Here is a 23,620-nt window from a genome sequence, read left to right on the forward strand (position 1 = left end):
GATTATCAAAGAATAGTTTTTTAATGGAGCAGCGAGACTGGAGATAATTCAAGAAGACAGCTGAAGACAGAGCTCTGTGGATTGCTCTTCCCTCATCTAAGGCCACCAGTGGTGTGGAGGATGAATTTTCTTTGCATAAGTTCAGCTCTGTTCAATAGAGCTGTAATATAAGTTACATATGCCTTCCTGTTTCAGTAAGCTCACATTTTAGATATATTTTTATTCTTTAAGAATTTCCTACTTGTATTTTAATCATATTTATCCCTACTCTTCCCCTCATCTAATTTCCCCCATATCCTTTCATCTCCTCCCACCCCTCCCATTTTCATGTCTTCTTTTTAAAAATAATAATCAATGCATCCTAATTTGTGCTGACCATGGGTATAGGAACATTTATTGGGGCTTGGTCAACCTACCAGGGAGTAGCCCCACATTTTAAAAAAGATAAAAGTAAACAGGTGGACTTAATTATAATATCTTTTATTTGAACTTAAGTATATCCAGAACATTAACACATTAACCTATAACCAGTGTAAAAATTATTAAAATAGGGCCAGCGAGATAGCTTCGGTAGGTAAAAATGCTTTCTATGAAAACCTAATTACATGAGTCTGACTACCTTATCCCATGGTGGAAGGAGAAAACACTTCTGAAAGTTTGTTGTAAGGAGGCTGCTTGTTGGTTCCCAGACTCCCGAAATAACTACACAGAAACTGTAATAATCACTGCTTGGCCCATAGGCTCTAGCTTCTTATTGGCTACCCCTTACATCTTAATTTAACCCATATCTATTAATCTATTAATCTGTGTATCGCCATGAGGCTGTGGCTTACCAGGTAAAGTTCCAGTGTCTGTCTCCGGTGGGGCTACATAGCTTCTCTTTGACTCTGCCTTCTCTCTCTCTCTCTCTCTCTCTCTCTCTCTCTCTCTCTCTCTCTCTCTCTCTGTGTGTGTGTGTGTGTGTGTGTGTGTGTGTGTGTGTGTCTTCCAGCCTGGCAATGTTCTGTTAAGCCATTGACTGAGAGCAGCTTCTTTATTCATTAACCAATAAAAGCAACACATACAGGACTTCCCACACCAAAAGTTGCTCTCTGATCTCCATGTGTACCTGTGACCCTCACATCCTGCACTGACATTTCACACACAGTAATCGATAAAATAAGAGTTTTTAAAAATACTTAAATAGAGTCGGGCAGTACTGGCGCACGCCTTTAATCCCAGCCTTCTGGAGGAAGAGGCAGGTGGATCTCTGTGAGTTCAAGGACAACCTGGTCTACAGGCTCCAAAGTTACATACAGAATTCCTGTCTCAAAAGACATTAATTAATTAATTAATTAGTTAGTTAGTTAATTAATAAACAAAATTACTTAAATAGTTTACATTCTTTTAAATACTAAATCTTTGAAATCTTAAATGCATCTTACATTATATTTCAGTTCTTACTAGCCATATTTTAAGTACTCATTCAGACATGTGACATATGTCTACCAGGTATTCGGCTCCCATTTGCCATGTTTAATTCTCAGTTTATATGGGGAGCCAGAAATGCAACTGCTAGGTTTTTTCTTGAGATTCTGGAGCTGTTATTGTCAATTAAAGACAACCTGGCAATGTTCAGCATTTCTGATTGTCACTTCAGTCTATTTGTTCTGTTTGCTGATAGTAGGTCAAGGCCATGGATGCCATGGTATACACTGTATCACATAAAAGCAGACTGGCCTGAAATGTCAGTAGAGTTTAGGCAAAGAAACCCTACTTTAAAGTTACTGGTTGAGGCTGAAGAAAGCGCCCAATGATTAAAGCATCCGTTGCACAATTCTAAGGACCTGAGTTCAGATTCTCAGAATCCATGTAAAGTTAGATGCAGTAGTTTGCATTTATAATCCTAACCTTCTACTGTGAGATGGAGACAGGAGAATCTCTGGAAGCTCATGGGCCAATTAGCCTTCCAGATACAACATCAAATGACAAGAGACCCTGCTTCAAACAAGTTGAAAGGTGAGGACTAACATCTGAGATTGTCTTCTGAACTACACATGCATGTTTACACACACACACACACACACACGTAAAGTTACTGATTGAATACTTGCTGAAATACAATACAGCTTTGGTTTTGATTTCTAGTTGAACTCAGGTCCATAATAAAAATAATTACAGCTGATGTTTTCATCAGCACTGAAAATCACTGCAGTATCTGCACACACGTTCTCATTAGCTGGGCTCTGCTTTCAGGTTGCTTTGTGTTCTGAATTGTGTATCACCATAACTGTCTCCTTAGCTTTTGACTCTTCTAGCAAATGGGTTACCTGGATCTTGCATTGTAATTTTGAGGTCACTATCAAAGCACCTTTATAGGCTCAATTTTATCTTACTCCTATGTTATATTTCAACTCTAATGTGCAGGCTCAGTGCAACCCTCTAAAACTTATGAGGTAAGTCTCACATTGTTTTATTTCTCATGGATTCTTAGTTTTCTTTTTACCTTCCTTTTTCTGATCTTGATAGCATCCTCCTCCCAAGACAGGGTTTCTCTGTAGCCTTGGAGCCTGACCTGGAACTTGCTCTGTAGACCAGGCTGGCCTCAAACTCATGGAGATCCGTTTGCCTCCCGAGTGCTGAGATTAAAGGTGTACTCCCCCACCGCCCAGCTTACTCTTAAGTATCAATTGACTTCTAAAATGATGCAGCAGTTTGTGTACATGTGTGTGTAAATTTGTTTGGGGTGGGGCTTGTTTTCCTCTATTGCTTTGCATCTTAGTTTTTGAGACAGGGTCTGTTCCTGAGTTTGGTGTTTACTGGTCAGCAGGTCTCTTGTTCCTGCCTCCCAGCACTGGGATTGCAGGCATGTGCAGTTGGACCTAGCATTGCTTTTCTTTGTTGTTGTTCTTGTTTGTTTCTTTGTTTAATGTGGGTGCTGAAGATCTGAACTCAGTCCTCCTGCTTACATGGCAAGCACTTTACCAATTAAGCATCTCCCCAGACCCCCAAACCTAGCAATTAATATTAAAGTTACAGGAAGAGTTTTTCCTACTGAGTATTAATTATAACTAGTAATAGTAGAAATAAAAATATCACTAGGATATACTGTTTGAAAAGCAATAAGCACAAAACTATAATCAAGACTTAATAAGGAAAATTAATATTCTCAGAATTAGAAAGGAAAATGCTAAAGCTTTTTATAATGAAGGAAACGTTAAAATTTCAATGAGGTAAGTGGGAAGAAAACAGCTCTGAACTGTGCAAATTTATACTGAAAGGTCACCATAAACTGATGAGACTAAAAATGCATAGGCTGAGAAGTTAGATCCATAGACTGCTATGTAAAAAAGTTAGCAGGTGCTGTTGTCTTCCAGGCAAATGCCAATAAGTCCAGATTCCAGAAAGCTTATGAAGTTTCACCATTTAGAGAAAAGTGCGTTCTTTGACTAAGAAAGCAACTGGTTAACCAAATATGATTGCTGTCATGCTTACTTGATCTAGGAAGAGCCTCATTGTGTTCCCGATTGATTTGGAGGACTCTGCACAATACATCGCAGTTATATAACTTGCCAAAGCCAAGCAACTGACTTTGGGTTTTGTTCATACGACTGGCCCATAATTTTAAGTGACCTCATTTTAATAATGATATACATATATATTATGTATAATAATGAAATTTTATACATATGAAATACATGTATATCATTATACACACACACACATATATATACACACACACACCTAGGCTGAACCTTATTTTCTTTTATTCCTATACCCTTTATAAGTAAATACTTACTCTACTAATGTATTTAATGCTTTTTATAGATAGCTTTTATTTTTAAATTTTTTGACAATTTATACATGTGAATAATGTATTTTGATCATATTCACATCCAGTTACCTTGTCTTGTTCCATCTCACTCCTAAATCACCTTTCCCAACTCATCCTCCTTGCACTCTAATGTCTTTGTGTATGTGAGAGAGAACTAGAAATAGACCAGGCCCATTGACTTTAATTAGGGTTGCTTACATGAATGCAATTGTGTTGTTGAGTTGTCTGTCTTTGAAGTTGAGGTGTGTTTCTTGTATGCAGCAGAAGGATGGAATCTGTTTCTTATCCAATCTGTTAGCCTGTGTCTTTTTATAGGTGAGTTGAGTCCATTCACATTAAGGGATATTAATGACCAGTGATTGCAAGTTCCTGTTATTTTAGTTTTCATTGTTGGTGATGTTATTTTGTGTGTTTTTCCCTTCTTTGGGATTTGTTGCTGTGAGATCATCAATTGTCTGTGTTTTTGTTGATGTAGCCAACTTCCTTAGATTAGAGTTTTCCTTCTAGTACTTTGTGTAGGCCTAGGTTTGTGGGTAGGTATTGGTTAAATCTGGCTGTTTTATAAAACATCTTGTTTTGTCTTTCTATGGTGGTTAAAAGTTTTGCTGGATATAGTGGTCTGGGCTGGCATCTGTGATCTCTTAATGTCTGCATGATGCTTGACCAGGACCTTCTGACTTTCATTGTTTCCATTGAGAAGTCAGGTATAATTCTGATAGGTCTGCCTTTATATTTGGCCTTTTTCCTTTGCAGCTCTTAATATTCTTTCTTTATTCTGTATGTTTAGTATTTCTATTATTATGTGCTGAGGGCACTTTTTTTTTTTGTCTATTTGGTGTTCTGTAAGTTTCTTGTATCTTTATAGGCATATCTTGCTAAATATATTTTCTGTGCTTTTGAGTTGGACTTTCTGTCCTTCTATCCCTATTATTCTTAGGTTTGGTCTTTTCATGTTGTCCCATATATTTTGGATATTTTGTGTTAAGTGTTTGTTAGATTTAATCTTATCTTTGACTGATGAGTCTATTTCCTCTATTGTATCCTCAGCGCTTGAGATTCTCTCTTCTGTTTCTTGTATTCTGCTGTTTATGCTTGCATTTGTGGTTCCTGATTGTCTTTTCATGATTTCTGTTTTATAATTTCTTCAGCCTGCGTTTTCTTTACTGTCTCTATTTTATTAATTTTCAAGTTTTGAACTATGTCTTTCATCTGTTTGATTGCTTTTGTTTTTTTTAAATAGGGATTTGTTGATTTCTTCCAATTTTTGTTCATCTTTTCCTCCATTTCTTTGAGGGAATTTTTCATTTCTTTTTTAAGGGCCTCAAACATTCTCCTGAAGTTATTTCTTAGGTCATTTTCTTCTGCTTCATCTATATTTGGTTGTTAAATTCTTGCTCTTGTAGGGTCACTACTTTTTACTGGTGCTGTGTTGCTCTTTGTGGTCTTTTGTCTACATCTTTTCCTCTGTAACTCTGGTGATCAATCTTCCAGGTGCCAGTGGATCCAAGGCTCAAATGGTTACTCCTCATGGTGCATTCAGGGCCACAGATTCAGTCACCCTGTTGATGACTCCGTGTTCCTGGAGGTCACTTGGTGCTCCTGGGGTTTGCTCTGCTCTCAGTCATGTTTCCATAAAGAGGTCTGGGTCTGCTCTTGTGGAGGTCCCTGACTTGGGCTTGGTTCCACAAAGGTCTCTGGCTCCACTCTGCTCCCCTGGAGTCCCAACTCATGTGTGCTCGAACCTGCAGAGGTTCTGGTTCAGGCCTACTCTTTTCAGAGGTCCCACTCTCAAACCTGGACTCCCAGAGGTTTTTCCTTCCTGTCTACTATTTCAGAGGTCCCAGACTCACGCCTGGACCTATAGAGGTCTTGGCTCAGGTCTACTCCCTTGGAGGTCCCAGAGTCACTCCGCTTTCCAAGTTTCTTAACATAAGACCAAGAGGACTTAGGAAAATTCTGAACTTGTTGGTGGCAGTGGCTTTCTTAGGTTTCAGTTCCGGAAACGTCTAATGAGGACTAGTCATAGGAACCAAGTAGTGGCAAAACTGTGTTAAGGAAAGCTATAGAGTTGTGTGGAAGGAAGGGAGATTAAGCCACACAGGAAATTGTCTCTTTGTAGTCCTGGATGACTAGGGAAATTAGGAATAAAAGACTCTTACTTCTTTAGACGGTTTGGAAATCTATAAATTTGTAGCCTATCTTCCTATTCTCTGGAACTTTAAACTTTCGTTTTGTTTTGTTTTGTTATCTTCTTTTGAAGTATAGATACCTCTGTCATTTTCTTCTTATTCGGCTTATTCATTTTATTACTTTTGTACTTTTAGCTAATCAGTCACTGTTTTAGTCGCTGTGTTGTTGCTGTGAAGAGACATCATGACCAAGACAATTCTTATAACAAGGCAATTCTTATAACAGAGAACATTAAATTGGGCTTGCTTACAATTTCAGAGGTTTAATTCATTATCATCATGGCTAGGAGCAGGTGGCATGCAGGCAGCTGCTGGAGCAGTAGCTGAGAGGTATATCCTCATACATAGGCAGAGAGAGACTCTGGGCTTGACATGGGCTTTTCAAATGCAAAGCCCCCCCACACACACATACTTCAACAAGGCCACACCTCCTATTCTAGTCCTTTCAAGTAGTGCCACTAACTGCTGAGTGTGTTAAAAGATATTGAGGGGGCCGTTCTTGTTCAAAACACCAGTCACTTTGAAAAAGATGGTTGTTTTATTTAGTGAAAGGAATGGAAGAGTCATTTTGAAATGGGGAAGATTAGATTGAAAGGAAGCTGTAGTTAGAGCTGGATGGTCAACATGATGTGAAAATGGGGGAAGAGCAGGAGAGCGTGATCCTTGGGAGGCAGCAAAGAGAAGCCTTTCATGAAGCACAACTATAAATGACTGAGACTTAAGAGCGAGAGCAGGAATTCTTAGCTGAGGTGTGTAGGGCAGGATCCCAGGAGTGTATCAGGAAGGCTGTGTGGGGAGGGAGCAGTTTTCCCTTTCTAGCAGTTCAGGACAGGTGAAACTTCTCACAACCACCCAGAGGCAGCAGAGCTTTTATCAGGCACAAAGTCAGCACCCAACATGTGTCTGTTTCAAAGGCCAGCTGCAAGTTGCATGTCTGTAGGCCACCTACACTTGTGACTAGGCAGCTCGTCCCAGGAGTCAGGTACCGGCTCCTGACCTTTGCAGGCACCAGGCATATGTGATACACACACACATGCAGGCAAAGTACTCATACACATAAAGTAAAATAATCTAAAAATCAGATTTTGTTTTTAAAGAGCCTTATATTTAAAACATATTTTGGGTACAGTATGCTACTTATATGCAGGAAATAATATGAGTTGGTATAATCTGGGTAATTGGAATTTCTGTCATCTCAAACCTTCATTATTACTTTGTGTTAGGAAAACTCAAAAAAACAGTGAAAATCCTACTAGTTATACTAAAGTGTACAACTGATGGCTGTGAGTCATAGTTATCCCGCAATGCTGTAGATCTTTAAACATTATCCCTCCTAGTCCGCTGCACTCCTGTACTCTTAATTATTCTCTTCATCCTTTTTTTACACTGGTCTTTACCTAGAGCTAACCATCATTTGGTTCTCTACACTTGTTTGTTAATTGATTCATTCAACCAGTTTTATGTTAATTTGTTAAACTATTAAAATTCTAGAACTTTTGCATTAGACAAAACAGTAAAATTACATAATTATTTAAGTTGTTTCTGCTTTCATGAAAGATAGCCATTAAGCAATTACTTGAACGTGTGTTGCATGTAGTGAAAGAGAAAGCTGTTGAGACAGTTATGTGCATCACATGTGATCTTCCCAAGAAAGTAATGTTTAAATTGAAACTAAAGGGCAAAAAAGAGGTGTGGGAAGGGTTTCTAGGCAGAAGGAGCATCATGTGCAAATACTTAAAGTCTGTGTCTTTATATATTAGAGGACATCAGAGATGATCTTTAAACGTGGAGCAGGATTTTAGAGGGCACCATAGCAGAAGAGTCCTGTAATTAGGCAGATCTTGAAGGCTTAGAAAGCCAGCTTCCTAAATATGGAGCTGTTAAAGGAAATAGTTTAGAATAACTAAACTTAGCAGTATTTGAGCAAAGAACTGTTCATACCTCAAGCTACCTTGAGAGCAGAGTCTCAAAAACCACATTGCCCTGCGATGTGGGCAGAAAATGGAGGTGAGGTACAGAGGTGGCTTGTTTACTCTGCCGTTTGCTTTGAGCATGATCAGAGCCATTGTCTGCCTGGGGTTGACTTGGCTGCTGTATTTTCACTCACCCTATCTGTCTCAGAGGATGCTCCTAAGTTGTATAAACGGAGGACATGGCTGTTCCCAGGTATGGTTAAGGAGAAGGCTTTTATTGTAGATATGAGGGAGCATCTGGAAGAGTCCATAGCAGGGAGAGAAGTTAGTAGACTAGACATGGCCAATGAACTTTATTGGGTCATGAGACAGGAAAGCAAGAAAGGAGGAGCAAGAGAGAAGTGGGAGGAGAGGGAAGGACCAAGAGAGCCCATGGGTTGAATAGGAATGAGAAGCTTAGGGAAGGGAAGCCTATGAACTGGAGAAATTTAGGGAAGGGGGTGTGGTAAGAAGACTCTGTACCGGGTACTTACTATGCTCAGATAGCTCAGATAGCATGTGCTTTGTGCTAATAAGCACCACAGTTAGCCATTTGTCCCCAGTTTCTTTTGGTCCTGACATAGTGAGGTTTTCAGTTAGCCTACTTGCTAAGTAAAGTTATAGTTTGTTAAGTAGGAGTGAACGTATGGAAGTATCCTCAGGTCAAATTTAGTTTAAGAGTCTTTTTTTGCGAAGCCACGCTACAATTTTAAGCAGAAACTGATAACATTTTTATTGAGTCCTTCTGATTTCCATTGGAAGAAGGCAAGGAACGTAAGGAAACAGTAAGGCTCTTCCAGCAGATACGATGGTGAAGGCAGCTATTAGGAGGGCAGCAGTGGGAAGACTCCTGTGCCCCAGGCTGGGCAGAATGGTGCACGATTTTAGTCCTAGCACTTGGAAAGTAGAGGCAGAGGATTCCTGAGTTTAAGGCCAGCCTGGTCTACATAGAGTTTTCCAGGACAGCCAGGGCTACATAGAGAGATCTTTTCTAAACAAACAAATAAACAATCAAATAAATTAATTAATTAAAGCCCCTGCCCATTTGACAGGCAGGGAACAAATGGAGAGATGTTAAGTGCATTGCTCAGAATTAGTAACCACCCAATGCAACTTTCAGCTTTCATCTTCAACAACAGGGAAATGTTTTTCTCGACAAGAGACTCTGGATGCAGGGACAATTCTGTAAAGCAAAATGATGACTGTACTTGGAGCTCTGCTGCCTCGAGTGGTTGAAAGAAATTCAGTGCAGACCATGTGGCCAGAAGGATTGACTGATAAGAATCTCCTCCTTTGCCTGCAGGGACCCTTTGCATGGCATGAGAAGCCTGGTAAAAGGCTCTCATGGAAACAAAGGCATGGGGCCCGCTTATGGGGGCAGTCCTGGGAGCGCCATCCAGGAGAGTGCCCTGTCATCTCACCAAGTATGCTGACTGAGATTAGACTTCTAAAGTGAGCATAAGACTGTTAGAATTCAGATTTATTTCCATTCACTCAGACTCGGCTAATGGCATTAATTAAAGCAGAACCTTTAACTTAAATGTGGATAATTAGCTCTGTGATTTCAGAAATGTAAATAGAAATTGATAGATAGCCCCCTATTAGCTAACTTTGAACCATCAGGCTTGTGTTAGTTATTCTTTCTGTAGCCTCACACCAATTGTGTTTGTGCCAAATCCTACCTAATTTTATTAATGAGGATTGGTCACGTAGCAGTTTGTAATTAAACAGTGAAAGGGAGGTGTGTGCTGTTGCCTCTGACTCAATCTTGAATTTTTCAATTTCTGATTAAAGGCACTGCAAATTTAAAGCCTTGTAAACTCTTTTATTTGGAAATTGCTACTTACAAGTGTATGGAAACTGTAAAGTTTGCAAAATGTTTTACATCGTGTTCCAAATATCATCTGTCAGTGTATGAACATGTGCTAGCTCTAGCAATATGTTAAGAAGGCAAAAAAGGAAATTTCTTTGCATCTCTGTCACTATCCCCACAGCTGTGAGACTAGGTCTGTTGCATGCAATGAAGAGGGCAGAGGAGGCGCTAGGATCAATCTACCTAGTATAAACAGCTATTCTGTTGAGAACTGCCCTGAGCTCTGCCTGGCAGAGGGATCTGTTTGTGTTGATGCTGCTCATACATAATAAAAGCAAGATTCTTGGTACTGGGCACAGAATAGGAGGGCAGTAAATATTTGTTGGTTAAGTGGCCATGTGGCAGTAGCTTTTCCTCCATTTATTGACATTTTAACATGCTCCAAACAGTGAATTTGCTGAAATGATTGTTCCTATTCCATGCATGAAGAATAGTAAGGATGCAGACTTATTTTATGCCCCAGTTTTTGAAGTGGCGATGATGGAGCAGGGTTGAATCCTAGCTCAGCTGGATTCTGAGTTCTGTGGCCTTGTACAGTTGTTTTTATATGGTGCTAGAGATGGAACTCAGAGCCTCCCACATGCTAGGCAAGTGCTCTACCACCGAGGTCAAACCCCAGACCATTTTACCAAATTGTAAGGCAGAAAGTGTTATTCCCCCAATACACACACACATACACACACACCTCATAGACACTCTCTGAGTCTTTGGTACATTGACTGTTCTTGAAGCTCACATTTAAAAAAAACAACATTTATTTCAAAATACAGTGAAATGACATCATTGCTTGAAGCAGGTTTTACTAATAAACTGAAGTGCTGGGACTGGATTCATATATATTTATAAAACTATGAATGTAGCTAAAGTGTAAGCTTATCCTTTTCTGTCTTGATGTCATAAATAGGAAACAGATATTTTGTGTTATGTAATTTATATTTAGAAGCCCAACCACTAGGCAAAGTATTTTTAAACCACATTAATTTCTTATGTTTCTGGTTAATGTAAAAAATGAAGCCAGTTAAAAGTGGTCTGTGTGAGGTTAGTGCATGAATGGATTTTCATTTTCTAGCAATTTATTATTGTTTGCTCCACCCTCATGCCCAACCCAGATACCAGAAATCTAATTTTCTAATGACATCATTCCTGCTCTGGTAACTGACTGTGATAGAGGATTCTAGGCCCATGAAGATCAGCAGCGCATGAACTTTAAAGGAACAAAATCTTGTTTTAAACAATGAGATGTAGAAATGGTTTTAAGCAGTTACGATATAATTTAAAATACTAATATAACACCCAAAGTTACTCTGGATTTTCCAAATCTTCTTTCTAAATGTAGCATTTACTTTGACAATAGTATTCTTTGGGATTCAGAATAGGCATGCGAGAGTATAGCCAAGTGCAGCTTCCTGCCAGTCCTTCCTGCAAGGACCAACTCCATGAGGACTTGGTCTGTAAGGATGACTCCTTTGACACCACCAACGCTTTTCTACTTCCCCTTCCTTCTCGGTCTATCTATACTACTCTCTCAGCCCCACCTCTCCTATTGGGCTCTGTGATGGTTGAACTTAATTGCAACTTGATGGGATCCAGAATCATCTAGAAGATAAGCCTTTAAGCATACCATTGAAGGATTATTTAGCTTCTGGGCATGCCTGTGGGGAATTAATTGAGGTGGGAAGGGCCATCCTAAAAGTGGGCGGATCTATTTCTCTGGGATGGGTCCTGGACTGCTTAAAAAGGAAAAAGTGAGGTGAGCGTGACGTTCATCATCCTGCTTCCTACCTACGGATGGATGCAGTGTGACGACGCCTCCAGCTACTCCCACACTCATTTTCCTGCCTTGCTGGACAATGACGCAGATGGTGAGCAGAAATGGATCTTTTCCCCTTAGACTGCTTTTGTCAGGGTGTTTTATCACAGCAATGGAACAAGAGATAAAGACAGGCTTCTCCCAGTCTTGCAACTTCATAAAGAGTGTCGGGAAGGTTTTCAATGTTCAAGGCCTTGAACTGATTACTGGAACATTGAGAATTCTGAAGTTACATAGATGTTCTTTGCTTTCTGAATGAGATTCTGTATTCACTACTGAATGGGTTTTGCAGGCCATGGGGGTGGGAGCAGCAACACAAAACTGTGATTCTTGAAGGGATTCTTGAAGGGAAGAAACTACAAAATTCACTGACAGCGCAAGTTTAATGCTTATTTAAGATACTATCTATTCTAATAATGTTAGAACAACTTGAGAGATTGTTTTTGTGAATGCTGTAAAGCATCTTGTAATAAGTATATAAAGCAGTGGCACTGCTTGCACCCATTCTTAATGAGATTAAGCTGTAATAGGAATATTTCCATCTTTCCCTCCTACTCAAAGCACTTCTTCCTTCAGCATTCTTGGAAAGATTCCTATTTGCTGTTTGGTTATTGCTGTCACCTACTGTCTTGAAATAAAACTGCAGTGGGTTTGCCTTTTCCCAAGAGATTCCCAGTGTTGTGCACTTAAGTAGAAACAGTTATTGAAGAATGTGATGGCACTCAAACTTTTCCTCAGAAGATTTTTGATAGTACAGCCTTCTGAAATGGCCCGACAATAAGAGTAGCAGGAGAAGTGGCAGACGGATTCCTTAACATACACATGTACACTGAAACCCACAAATGGGCAGTTCAACTCAGATGGTTGAAACTTAATACACTCCCCATAGGGGAGGAATGTAGGAGGAATATAGGTGTAGAGGGGTAGGAAATGACTTTAGAAGTGATGTGTAGTACAGAGAAGAGCTAATGGCCTGTGATAAAATTCCTCCAGCCGTAGGCATGATGCCTGATTTTCAGTCTCTTTTGTGATTTTAACTTTTAGTAAGAAGGTAGAAGGTGATTCTCTCCATCTTCAGTTGTCCGCTCTTTAAATAGTGATGATGACTTCAGAGCTTCATCCAGTATCTGTTGACTCTGAAGTAACTTGAATATAAAAATCTCAGCATCCCAAGATACTGTTTGGAGCTACTCTTTCCTCAGTGTTGAGAGGAGCAGCACTTGTTCAGAGCACTATGAACTGAGTACGCCCTGGGAAAGATGATAGCTAACCTGCACGTTATTGCAGAAGATGTACACTGGGAAGCAGTGAGGGCTCAAGAGTCCTGGTGCCCGCTGTGCATTTGCCATCATGAGTTTGATATCTGTTTTTACTCATTCAGCTCATAAGCCTAGACTTGATGCTCTGAAATCCCATTCTAGATTTCACAGTTTTTGTTAGGCACTTAAGATACTAAACAGTCCTCCTGCATGATAGTTTATTACTTTGGACCAGAGTATATTATTTCTTAATATGACTCTGTTGGAAAGAGTTTCTAGTTTTCATTGTTTGAGAAGACAGCATTGCTGGTTGCCTTTGCTCAGTTAGAAGACGCAGATCAGAAAGCTGTCCGTTGTTAATACTTTAACCAGAATAATGCTCCCCAGCTAGCTGAGTTATTTTTGTGCTACCTTAGTTCAATTTTGTGCTTGTAGCACATGCTAAGATAACAAGTCAGTTGTTCTACCTACAACGTTCTAGATTTCAAAACAATAACAAAAATAGCCCACCAGTTTTGGCCCTTAAAAGATTTACAATTATACTATTTAATAATTATAAATTATTCATTCTTTATAACTGTTGTGGTTAAACTAAAGTCAACTACACTTGAGACCTTGGTTTTCTGGTTTAATTTTTAACATCCTTTATACATGTGATTGCTAAGACACATGGTAGAGGGAGGAATGAGATAAAAATGAATTTAGACCTACTGTTATTGTCCTTTTAGATATTCTCCCACTTCAGGTCAGCATGACTCCTGCCCGTGGACTTTCCTCTTTTCAGATGGGTATCCGTGAGCTGTTCAAGCCGCCCTTACAGGATTTTGCAAGGAATATCTGAAGGCTCAGACTCCAGTGACAGACTTAGTTAAATAGAGAACACTATCCCTATCCTTCCAACTATTAATTTAGTATGGAAAAGGAACACCTATCAGGTCTATTTGGTTCTAGCAAACTGACCATAATTGTTATCTTCTTGTACCTGAAACTCTCATCTAGTAATTCAGTTTTGTTAAACATTGCTCTCAGTGCCCTGCTTGTTCTCCAGTTACCGCTGTCACTTTCCTGAGTGGGTCGCTGGGGAAGGCGTATGTCGGCTTCAGTGGTTAAAGTTGAGGTCTGTAGTCAGACTTCTGAATTTGAATTCTGGCATAGTTTGCCCTGTGATCTTGGGCACATTCCATATAAGTGGATTTCAGTTTCTAGGGTATAAGTTAGAAATCACCTAGTGGGCTTGTTGTAGCAGTTAAATGTAGATAAATAGATAATGTATTTTGTGAGTTAATTAGTTTATATAAAGTCAGGGATATTTCATCCATCTGGGGAATGTTCTTTATAACATGTTTATCTTTGACTTTCTGGGTCTAGAGAAACCACTAATAACTGAGTATTCAAATATAGGACCTAATATGTATAAATGTGTCCAAATGATCTGTAGTCTTACAGTGCCAGGCTGAAGGTCAGATGATCATGCAGGGTGGGTTCAAGGAAAGTCTTCCACAGACAGTTTATTAGAGATACTTGGTCTGATCCGCCCTCTTAGCTACCACAAGGAAGCCTTGAAGTCAGGCTCTCTAGAAATGGACACTGGACACTTGGTTGTGAAATAACTGATTCTTTGGATTGGATGTGATATGAGAACCTGCCCTTCCTGCCCTTTCTGGTCTCTAGCAGCATATACCTTGCCTCCAAGCTTGTGGCAAATATCTGTCACATGACTGAGTAAACTCTTACATTAGCATTGAACAGCCTGAGATATGAACTGGATATGACTTATTCAGGTCACACATTTTTGTGCCATGGCTGTAAGTGGACCCGAAGTTTCCAGCCTCCTGCACTGTGCCTTCTCTGTTCTCTATATACAACATGAAGATATAAAGAGTAGAATTGATTGGCATTGTCTACAGATCACTAGTACAGAGGGAGAACACACGCTCCCAAGAGCTAGTGTGGACAGGGAAAGACATATAGATGATAAGTGCAGAAAGACTTCATGAAAGAAAGAACATTTAAACTGGAGTAATGAGTATTTTATAACTTTAAATGTATCATTTTAGTTTCAATAAGTTAATCTCAACATTTCAGTACATTATTAAAATAAATGTGCTAGCTAACAATCTTGTCTTATTTCAGTGAACAATGTGGGGATGTCATACGAGTATCCGGAATACTTTTTAGAAATTCCCGACTTGGACAATGTGAGTCTTTCTTTGTTTATTATGGTAACAAAGGAATACATGAAAGTGTCGGTGAGACAGTATGGAAGATTGATGCAGATTGAGCATCAGAGTTCAGCTGTCTACAGCTCATAGCTTGGCTCTTGTGGGATAGTTTGTTTATTCGCCCACAAATGTAAAGTAGGCAGCTTCATAGGAATGCTAGAAGGATTGAATGAAATATATTTATAATGTCATTTATACAGTGCCAGGATCAATAATAACCGTAATTTTATTATTATTTTTTATTAGATTAAGATAGCTCTATTTTAAGTATTGGGACATCAAAAATTAGTTTAAAAACTAATAAATATGTTAATCTATAGAAGCATAGTTGATTGAAGTAAACTAGCTTTACCAAAATGAAAGCGGCATCCTTGATACATGCATAATCCTTTAATGAAAACTAAGAAGTCACATCCTTGAAAGACCATGACAGTTTTTAAAATCAATTGAAACTCTTAACTCCAATCATCTCCACTTTCCCTATTAGTTGAGAGGAAATTACTAAGTGTTTTATTTTGAATTTAATGTGTCTCTTCACTTTCAAATTTGACTTGCTCATTTACTTTACATTTTCCATTTTAGTATGGTTGCTGCTTTTGTTACACATATTATAACATTGAGATAAAGCAAAAATCTATCTCTTGACTCCAGCTCCTACTGGATTTATAGTTTTTTGCAATATCTAAAGAAGCTTCAGATGTGTCCCCCCAAAGTATATTTGTAATATCATTACTTTCCTAATAAAATTGTATATTCCATTTCTTACAGGTCATCAAGAAACTGATAAATATTAATGTTCTTTCCGTTTGCAAGGTAAGCAAATTTGTTAGAAATCTGTCATGTTTTTTAGCTCTTTCTGTCTAAAAAAAAAAAAACTGGTATGGAGTCTGTTGGCTCACTTCTGTCAGCTCTTATTTACCGTGTGTATTCCAGGAGAATATGATCTGTCTCCAGGAAGGAAAAAAAAAGACCCCAAACCTGCTCATCTTAGTTTGCTTTCTAGCAGTTCTCATGTGTCTTCTGTGCACATTCACCATGATAGGTACCAGGCCTGACTGGAAAACCTTGTTTAGGTTAAAGGCTGATTGACCTGAGCCACTTGCTCATGCTGGTTTGTTTCCATCCAGACATATGTAGTAGTTCACTGCTGTATAGGAAGTCCAAACTGGTTAGCCTGTTAACTCAGGCTTCTTACTAACTTATTCTTACATCTTAAATTGGCCCATTATTCTTACCTATGTTAGCTATGTGGCTTGGTACCTTTTTCAGCGAGGCATTCTCATCTTGCTTCCTCTGCATCTGGGTGACAGTTGCAGACTGAGCTTTCCTCTTCCCAGAATTCTCCTGTTCTCGTCACCCCACTTCTACTTCCTGCCTGGTCGCTCCACCTATACTTCCTGCCTGGCTAATCAGTGTTTTATAAAATACAAGTGACAAATCTACAAAGTACAAGACCATTGTCCCATAGCAAGAAACCAATGAGAGTAGTTTTTATTAGCTGTCCATAATAACCAACCAGAATTGCCTGGCATGGTGGCAAATGTCTTTCATCTCAGCACTAAGACAGAGGCAGGCAGAGCTCTGTGAGTTCAAGTACAACCTGGTCTACCTAGTGAGTTCTATGCCAGCCAGTGCTACATAGTGAGAACATGTCTCAAAAACAAAATAAGAATAACAAATATATCCAGCCTGGGGCTGAGTGATGGTGGTGACTCATTTAATCCCAGCACTCAGAGTCAGAGGCAGGTGGATCTCTGTGAGTTTGAGGACAGCCTGGTCTACAACATGAGTTCCAGGACAGCCAGGGCTGTTATATAGAGAAACCCTGTCTTGGTAAACAAAAACAAAAAGATATCCATCCTGGTTATCAATATAACATAACATAGTTGCTCAACATATGTTGTAGTCATATTAAAAATGAATGAAATTTATGCCCTGGTAATGCTGAAGCAGGCATGGGCAGCCCATACATGGCAGTTCTGTTGAACTTGTCCATATTGGGTTTCATGTTCTAAGTTGATGAGGATGACTGGCCAGGTCTCTTCCTCTAGAGGGCACCAGTTCTCATTAGAAATGGTTGTGAACTACCATGTGGTTGCTAGGAATTGAACTCAGAACCTCTGGAAGAGCAGGCATGCTCTTACTTCTGAGCTATCTTTCCATATTACTCAGTGTGTAACACAAGATTACACTACGACTCTGCAAAAGAAGCAGTAGAAAGAGAGTATAAACACCTAAGCTCGGCTCTAACAGAAACAGTGGAGGTTCCTACTGAGTCACAAACCAAATGAGGGGCAGTGTTGCCAGAGACTGAAGTCCCATGGGTGGTTTCAGACACCTTACATCTGAACATTCTTGTAGAAAGCCACTACACTTTGAGTAACTCGTATATATACTAGTTTATGTAAGGAAATAAGAAATAGTTTGAGTCAGAACTATTCAAAGTGATAAGATAAATATAAGTAAGAACTAAATGTTTCACTTTGTGGTGGGAAAAACTTGGTGTTTTTCTCTATTCTGAATTTTCGAGAAAAACTATCTCCATGTCTTCATATCCCAAGAGAAACAAGCAGTGACCCTCACATGACAGGTTTTAAGTCCAAGAGCCTAGTACTATTACACCTGGCCTGACTTTTCGTGTATGACTTTGATTTCTCTGTGTAATGTAAATGTTTAGATGCGTTAATTCAGTGTTTACAGATAAAGAATGTTGTTTTATTGCTTAAAAGATCACTCAAATGTATTATGTGGCAAAATGGCAAATATTTTTGTTCGATACTACACTGTATCTTTTCCCTTGTTGTGTGTGTGTGTGTGTAGTTTGACTTTTATATAAACTGAAGTTTGAGCACGCAGATGATTAACCAGGGGAGATGTGAGTAGATGAAGACCAAGACCCATATATGACCCATATCTGTCAAACTGGTGCTTTTGCTAATAGGAATATATTAAATAATTTTAAGGGTATTTTCTTTACCAGATTCATATAAATGTTCATTTTTTAACAACCTCTCTAGGATTTCAGTATAATTAAGGAACTACCATTTTTAGCCATTTTAGTCTTGTGGTAAATTACTCTTCACTTTTCATCTCTAAATTGGAGGTGATATTTCTTTACCTCAGTGACTTGTTTGAATGAAACAAGGTAATAGCTCTAAAACTCAGAGTTGGGGATGTAGAGTGCTTGCTTAGTAGGCGCAAAGCCCTGGGTTCAGTCCTTAGAACGTCATAAAACCAGATATGTGGGACTGGAGAGATGGCTCAGTGGTTAAGAGCACCGACTGCTCTTCCAGAGGTCCTGAGTTCAATTCCCAGCAACCACATGGTGGCTCATAACCATCTGTAATGAGATCTGGCGCCCTCTTCCGGCGTGTGGGCATACACGGAGGCAGAATGTTGTATACATAATAAATAAGTAAATCTTTAAAAAAAAAAAAAAAACCAGATATGTTTGTGCGTACCTTAGGAAGCGGAATAAAAGGTAGGAGAACCAGAAACTGGAGATTGTTCTTGGCCAGGCTGAACTACATGAGACCCTGGAGAGAAGGTCAAAGAGGAGCAAAGACTTGGATACACAGACAGACAGACAGAAGGGGAGGGAAAGAAAGGAGAGAAAGAGAACCTAAAAATGCTACTATTGCTATTAAACTCAAAACTGATACTTATTGTTAAATGCCTGCAATAATGATCTTATTATTATTTTTTTTAGAAAACAAAGGTTTTAAATAGAAATTAATATGTTTCTTCCTCCCTTTTTTCTTTTCTTAGTTTTTTTAGACACGATTTCTCAGTGAAACAGTTCTGACTGTCCTGGAACTTGATGTGTAGACCAGACTGGCCTTGAACTCACTGAGATCTGCCTGCCTCTGCTCCCCAAGTGCTGGGTTTCCTTTTAAAATGAATGGTTTTGCTGCTGTTCTGATTTTTTTTATGACATATTTGAGCAAATGCTTGAAAGTAATGACTGTGAAGGCAGTGTGAGGTGTTCCACAGTATGCTGTCCTAAGTTAATGAGAAAGCCTTGTACGAGTGCTTAAGCTTTATGTTGTAGAATTCTTAGTACCATCTATGGGTTTGTGTGCTGGTAATTTCCACTCAGTCAGCTGTGTAGGGTTTTATTCTGGATCCCCATCTTTTCTCTTGTAGTCCTGCCTGCTAACACTTCATTGGTGACACTGCTTTAAAATGCTGGCCTCCTGTTTCCCACACCATGAAGTTTTTGGCTGGCCATCTGTAGAATACTAATGATAAAAGGCCAAGGTTCTGCCCTTAATTCTGGAGCTTGTTCTGCTCCGTGGCCACAGACTTTGTCCTTCACACAGCATCATAGCACATATCAGCATGTGATCCATCTCATCCTTGCTTAAAGACCAAACAGTGCTTGTGCGTGTCATGGATAAAATAGCACAAATCTAAAAGCCCTGCAAAGTGTCTAGCCCATTTTTATAAATGATGACAAACACCAGGGGTCATACCTGTTAATCCAAGAACTTGGTGGACTAAGGCCAGAGAATCAGGAGTTTGAGGCTAACCTGGCCTCCATCATGAGCCCCTATTTTAAGAGAAGAGTGGAGGAACTAGGAATGGGATACTCTTGCTAATATCTTCGTGTATTTTACAGATTATCTCCCTCTCTTTATTCTTCCTCTTCCCCGTGTTATTTTGAATTGGCATATGTAAACTGGATCCCATGAACTGTATTTGTGGGCACAGATGTTCATTTTTTTTAAATACCTGTGAGCCATCCTGAGGGGAAGCATCACCAGTAGAAGATTTGGATATAAACTTAAAATTTATACAAGCCTTCTTTTGTAGACCATATCCTATTTTAGAAGCACTAAGGGAGTTTACTGTTTAAAATACTTCCTCAATAAGTTACTTCCTCAATAGTCCGTCTTAAGTATAGATCTAAATTTTGTTATATCGTTGTGGTATAAACTTTGAATGGAGAAGCATTCAGAATTCCTGGTTTATGATGCCCATTGGCTCATGGAGCATGGTGCACATTGGTTTGGTTTGTTGTACTGTGGGTAGGATCAATACCATCACCTCCGTGGTACCATGCAGATGTGAAAATGGTTTGATTGGAGCAGTGAGAGTGATCGATGAGCTGCGGTAAACCAAGAGGTGGAAGAGGACGTGAGGTCAGGATTGTACAGGAACTTGAGTGTCAGCAGCTGGAGAACCGTAGAGAGCTGCACAGTCCAGTGTGTGATCAGTGCTAATGGTGGATGACAGAGCACTCAGTTTTCTATGGTTATGTGTTTATCTTACTTATACTGAGGAAGGGCATTCCCTGTGTTGAAGCTGTATGGCGATGCTTCTGAGTTTAGGCTCTTATGATGCTGTGATTTGCCCCAGAAGCTATTTTGATGACTTGTACTGATTGTTCTTAAATGGATTGTATTTTGTTGCCAAGGTCAGAACCACATTTTCAGTAGCAGTGATGGCTGAGAGCCTTGGGGTAACTTAAAAGGAGATGAAAACTGGTCTGGCTACAGGATCTTAGGTTTTGTGGTGGTTGGGCATCAGGGGAACTAAGACACAGGTGTCTGGCCTGCAGCTACAATAAATGTGTTTGGTGAGAGTAGAGCAGTCTCCCCACCATCAGGTCCTCCTTTCTATGTCTGCACCAAATGATATGGTAGAGGATAAGGAGTGAACCAGGAGATGCTGGTGAGATCAGCCTGCCTTGTGTTTTGTGGTTCATGCTCAAAATTAGAGGTAGCGCTCCAACATGTTGTTGAAAAATCCATGTGCTCCTACCCTGTGGGAGTAGGTAAGGTGATTGTAAAGATCATGTAAGCCCTACATTATAATAGTAAATTAATCCTGAACTCAAAAGAATTTCAGGTTATCACTGGATAAATGTCATGATCCCCCTCGGCTAGCAAGGAAGAACGCAACACCGGAGCTCTTCCTGCTGCAGTTTATTCAGGACTTTATTCACAATTTCTTTCTCTTTCCCTCCCTCCCTCCCTCCCTCCCTCCCTCCCTCCCTCCCTCCCTCCCTCCCTCCCTCCCTCCCTCCTCTCTCTCTCTCTCTCTCTCTCTCTCTCTCTCTCTCTCTCTCTCTCGTGAGTGCTGTCAAAACAGCATTGCCTGAGCTGCCGCTCCCGTCAGAGTCCTTTACACTCCTTTGAGAAGCTGTTTTCTCCATGCCACCATGTCTTCATGGTGGGCCAGTTACCAGAAGCACCTAATGCTGTGCCTTGCCCACAATGTAAATGTTTGGATGAGTGGTCAAAAGGTGAAAAGTACCAAATCATTCATTTTCTTTCTTACATGTGGATATACCTCAAGCAGGTAACACAGTACCGGTAGGGGGAGTCTCGTATTCGTTTGGAAATCTATGAGAGTTTTGTTCCTCAGTTTAATTTTATTTAATTTAGGAATTTGCTAGAAATGTATCCTAATATTCTGCTCCCATATAACATTAGGAAATTAATTAATAAATCCTAAGTAGAATGTGTACTTCAACACTGATTTCCCCCATTTGAGGCTTTTCTGGATGAAGATATTCCACATTAATAGTGAGAGCCTTAATTCATCTTGAATCTCCCTGATACTTTAAATATTCAGATTCCTGGTACATTTAGCCTTTGGGGATGACTGCCTCAGACACAGTGGAGGCAGAGTATTTCCAAACTGCAGGACAGCGCTTCTTCCAAACATGAAGACACCCTTGTAGATTGATTTTTGAGGTTTTCTTTAGCTCATAGTGAACCTAGTTCATAGGAAAATGCCTTTCATATGGGAGGATCTTGAACTTTAGGAATTGTTTTCTCCTTTCAACATCTTTCATTTTTAAGAAGTTGTCACCTTGTTTGGAGGTGGGGGAGATAATAGAAGTGCCAGGCAGTGTTGGCACATGCCTTTATCCCAGCACTTGGGAGGCAGAGGCAGGTGGATCTCTGTGAGTTCGAGGCCAGCCTGGTCTACAAAGTGAGTTCCAGGACAGGCTCCAAGGCTATGCAGAGAAACTCTTGTGTAACCCTCCCCGACCCCAAAAAAAAGAAGAAGTACTTAGGATATTCAAGTATTGTACCTTGGGAAACACCAAGTGATACTCTGCCCAGTCTTTATAATCTTTGTTGAGAATGCATGAATTAGGGCTTTAGGTTTGGCATTGTTAACAAGCAACTCTCTTCTGAGAAGTTTTTTTCCATTTTGTTATATTATTTTAATATAGATCCAAGTGGGATTTGTTGGACAGGGAAAAACTCTATTTACGGCCTGGGGCAGCGTTCCAAACTAAGAATTCTGAACTTTCTCAAAGATTTAAGCACCAAGAAAAGGCAAAAATCAAAATAATACTGAGAGATGGCAGAGTGCTGTAAAAACTGTATCTGATTAAGCTTTTCACCCTGTGCAGTAAATACTCTGTTAGTTATACAGGTGAGATTCTAAGAATTTCTAATTAAGCTGTGTTCTCACTTCCTCACCTCCATGGAGCTCAGATTATACAGTTTGCCAGAGGAAGTGTGTGTCATGTCATTTCTGGTGTGGTTTCCAGTAGAGTTCTCATCTTCATTTCTCCAAGTGTGGGGCGGGGCTTGTAGATCATCATTGTTAATTCACAACTCTACTATGATTTTTTCAAGTTGCTCCTTTTTCACTTGGAACACTTGTTTCAGATTTTTGTATGTAAGAGACTGTTTCCCTCTGAATTGTACAGGTCCATTTCTCAGTTCCCTAAATCCAGACTTGATTAATTTAAGCAGGTTTCTTTGGAGGTAGAGTTAGGGCAGAGGTGAACAAAGTGGCCATTGGAGATGTCCTAATGTTGCTCATGAAAAGCCTGGATTCATGAAGCTGGGCCTATATTATGGGTAACTTGTTCTACTTTATTCCACAGTCACATGTAGTGACACAAATTTTATTAAATCAAGTGTCTTAAATTTGATTGATTGGTCTTTTTCTTGAGATAGGACCCTGTTATGTAGCTTGGGCTGCCCCAGAATTTGGTGTAGGCCAGGCTATCCTCAAACTCAAGATTGTGACTCAGCATCTTGAGTACTGTGATTAAAGGCCTGCACAGCGTTGCCTGGCTCCTTGGGTACTATTATAGTCTTTTCCCTAGAGCCTTTGAGCACTATAGGAGTGTTGTGACACACGACCAAGTACCAGAAGCTGCCTAATATGTGTACTATATCAATTTGTATACCAGAGTGGGAACACTGAGACAGCCACCTGGGCATGTAGTTCCTTCAGCAGCAGGGAGTGCTGCTGTTGAAATAAAAGGAAAAATACTCAGATTAGGCTTTGACAGTTTTGTTTCTGGTTTTTTTTTTTTTCCTCTAGAAGTAAGGGGAAAAAAGAAATAAGATTGTGAGAACTTTACTAATTATAAAAGCACTGCAAGATTGTTGCCAAAAATATTTGAAAGCTATATGAACACTAAGAAGAAAATAAATCCTGTGTAATTCTGGCCACAGATGGCTACATTTTAATACATTTTCAAGGATTTTTCTAGGCCAACAAGTTAATTTTAGAGTTAT

General features: G+C 39.6%; 1 protein-coding gene across 1 annotated transcript in view; it reads left to right on the top strand.

Moving 5' to 3' along the window:
- Nucleotides 1-23,620, top strand: part of Hsd17b12 (hydroxysteroid 17-beta dehydrogenase 12) — a 148,064-nt gene that overhangs the window by 100,053 nt on the left and 24,391 nt on the right. Inside the window, exons 5-6 of the mRNA XM_057781450.1 lie at nt 15,031-15,095; nt 15,888-15,932. Of these exons, the coding sequence (XP_057637433.1) occupies nt 15,031-15,095; nt 15,888-15,932 (110 nt within the window). The remainder of the gene's footprint in view (nt 1-15,030; nt 15,096-15,887; nt 15,933-23,620) is intronic.

This window comes from Chionomys nivalis, chromosome 9 (genome assembly GCF_950005125.1).
Source record: "Chionomys nivalis chromosome 9, mChiNiv1.1, whole genome shotgun sequence".
NCBI classification, from domain to species: Eukaryota; Metazoa; Chordata; class Mammalia; order Rodentia; family Cricetidae; genus Chionomys; species Chionomys nivalis.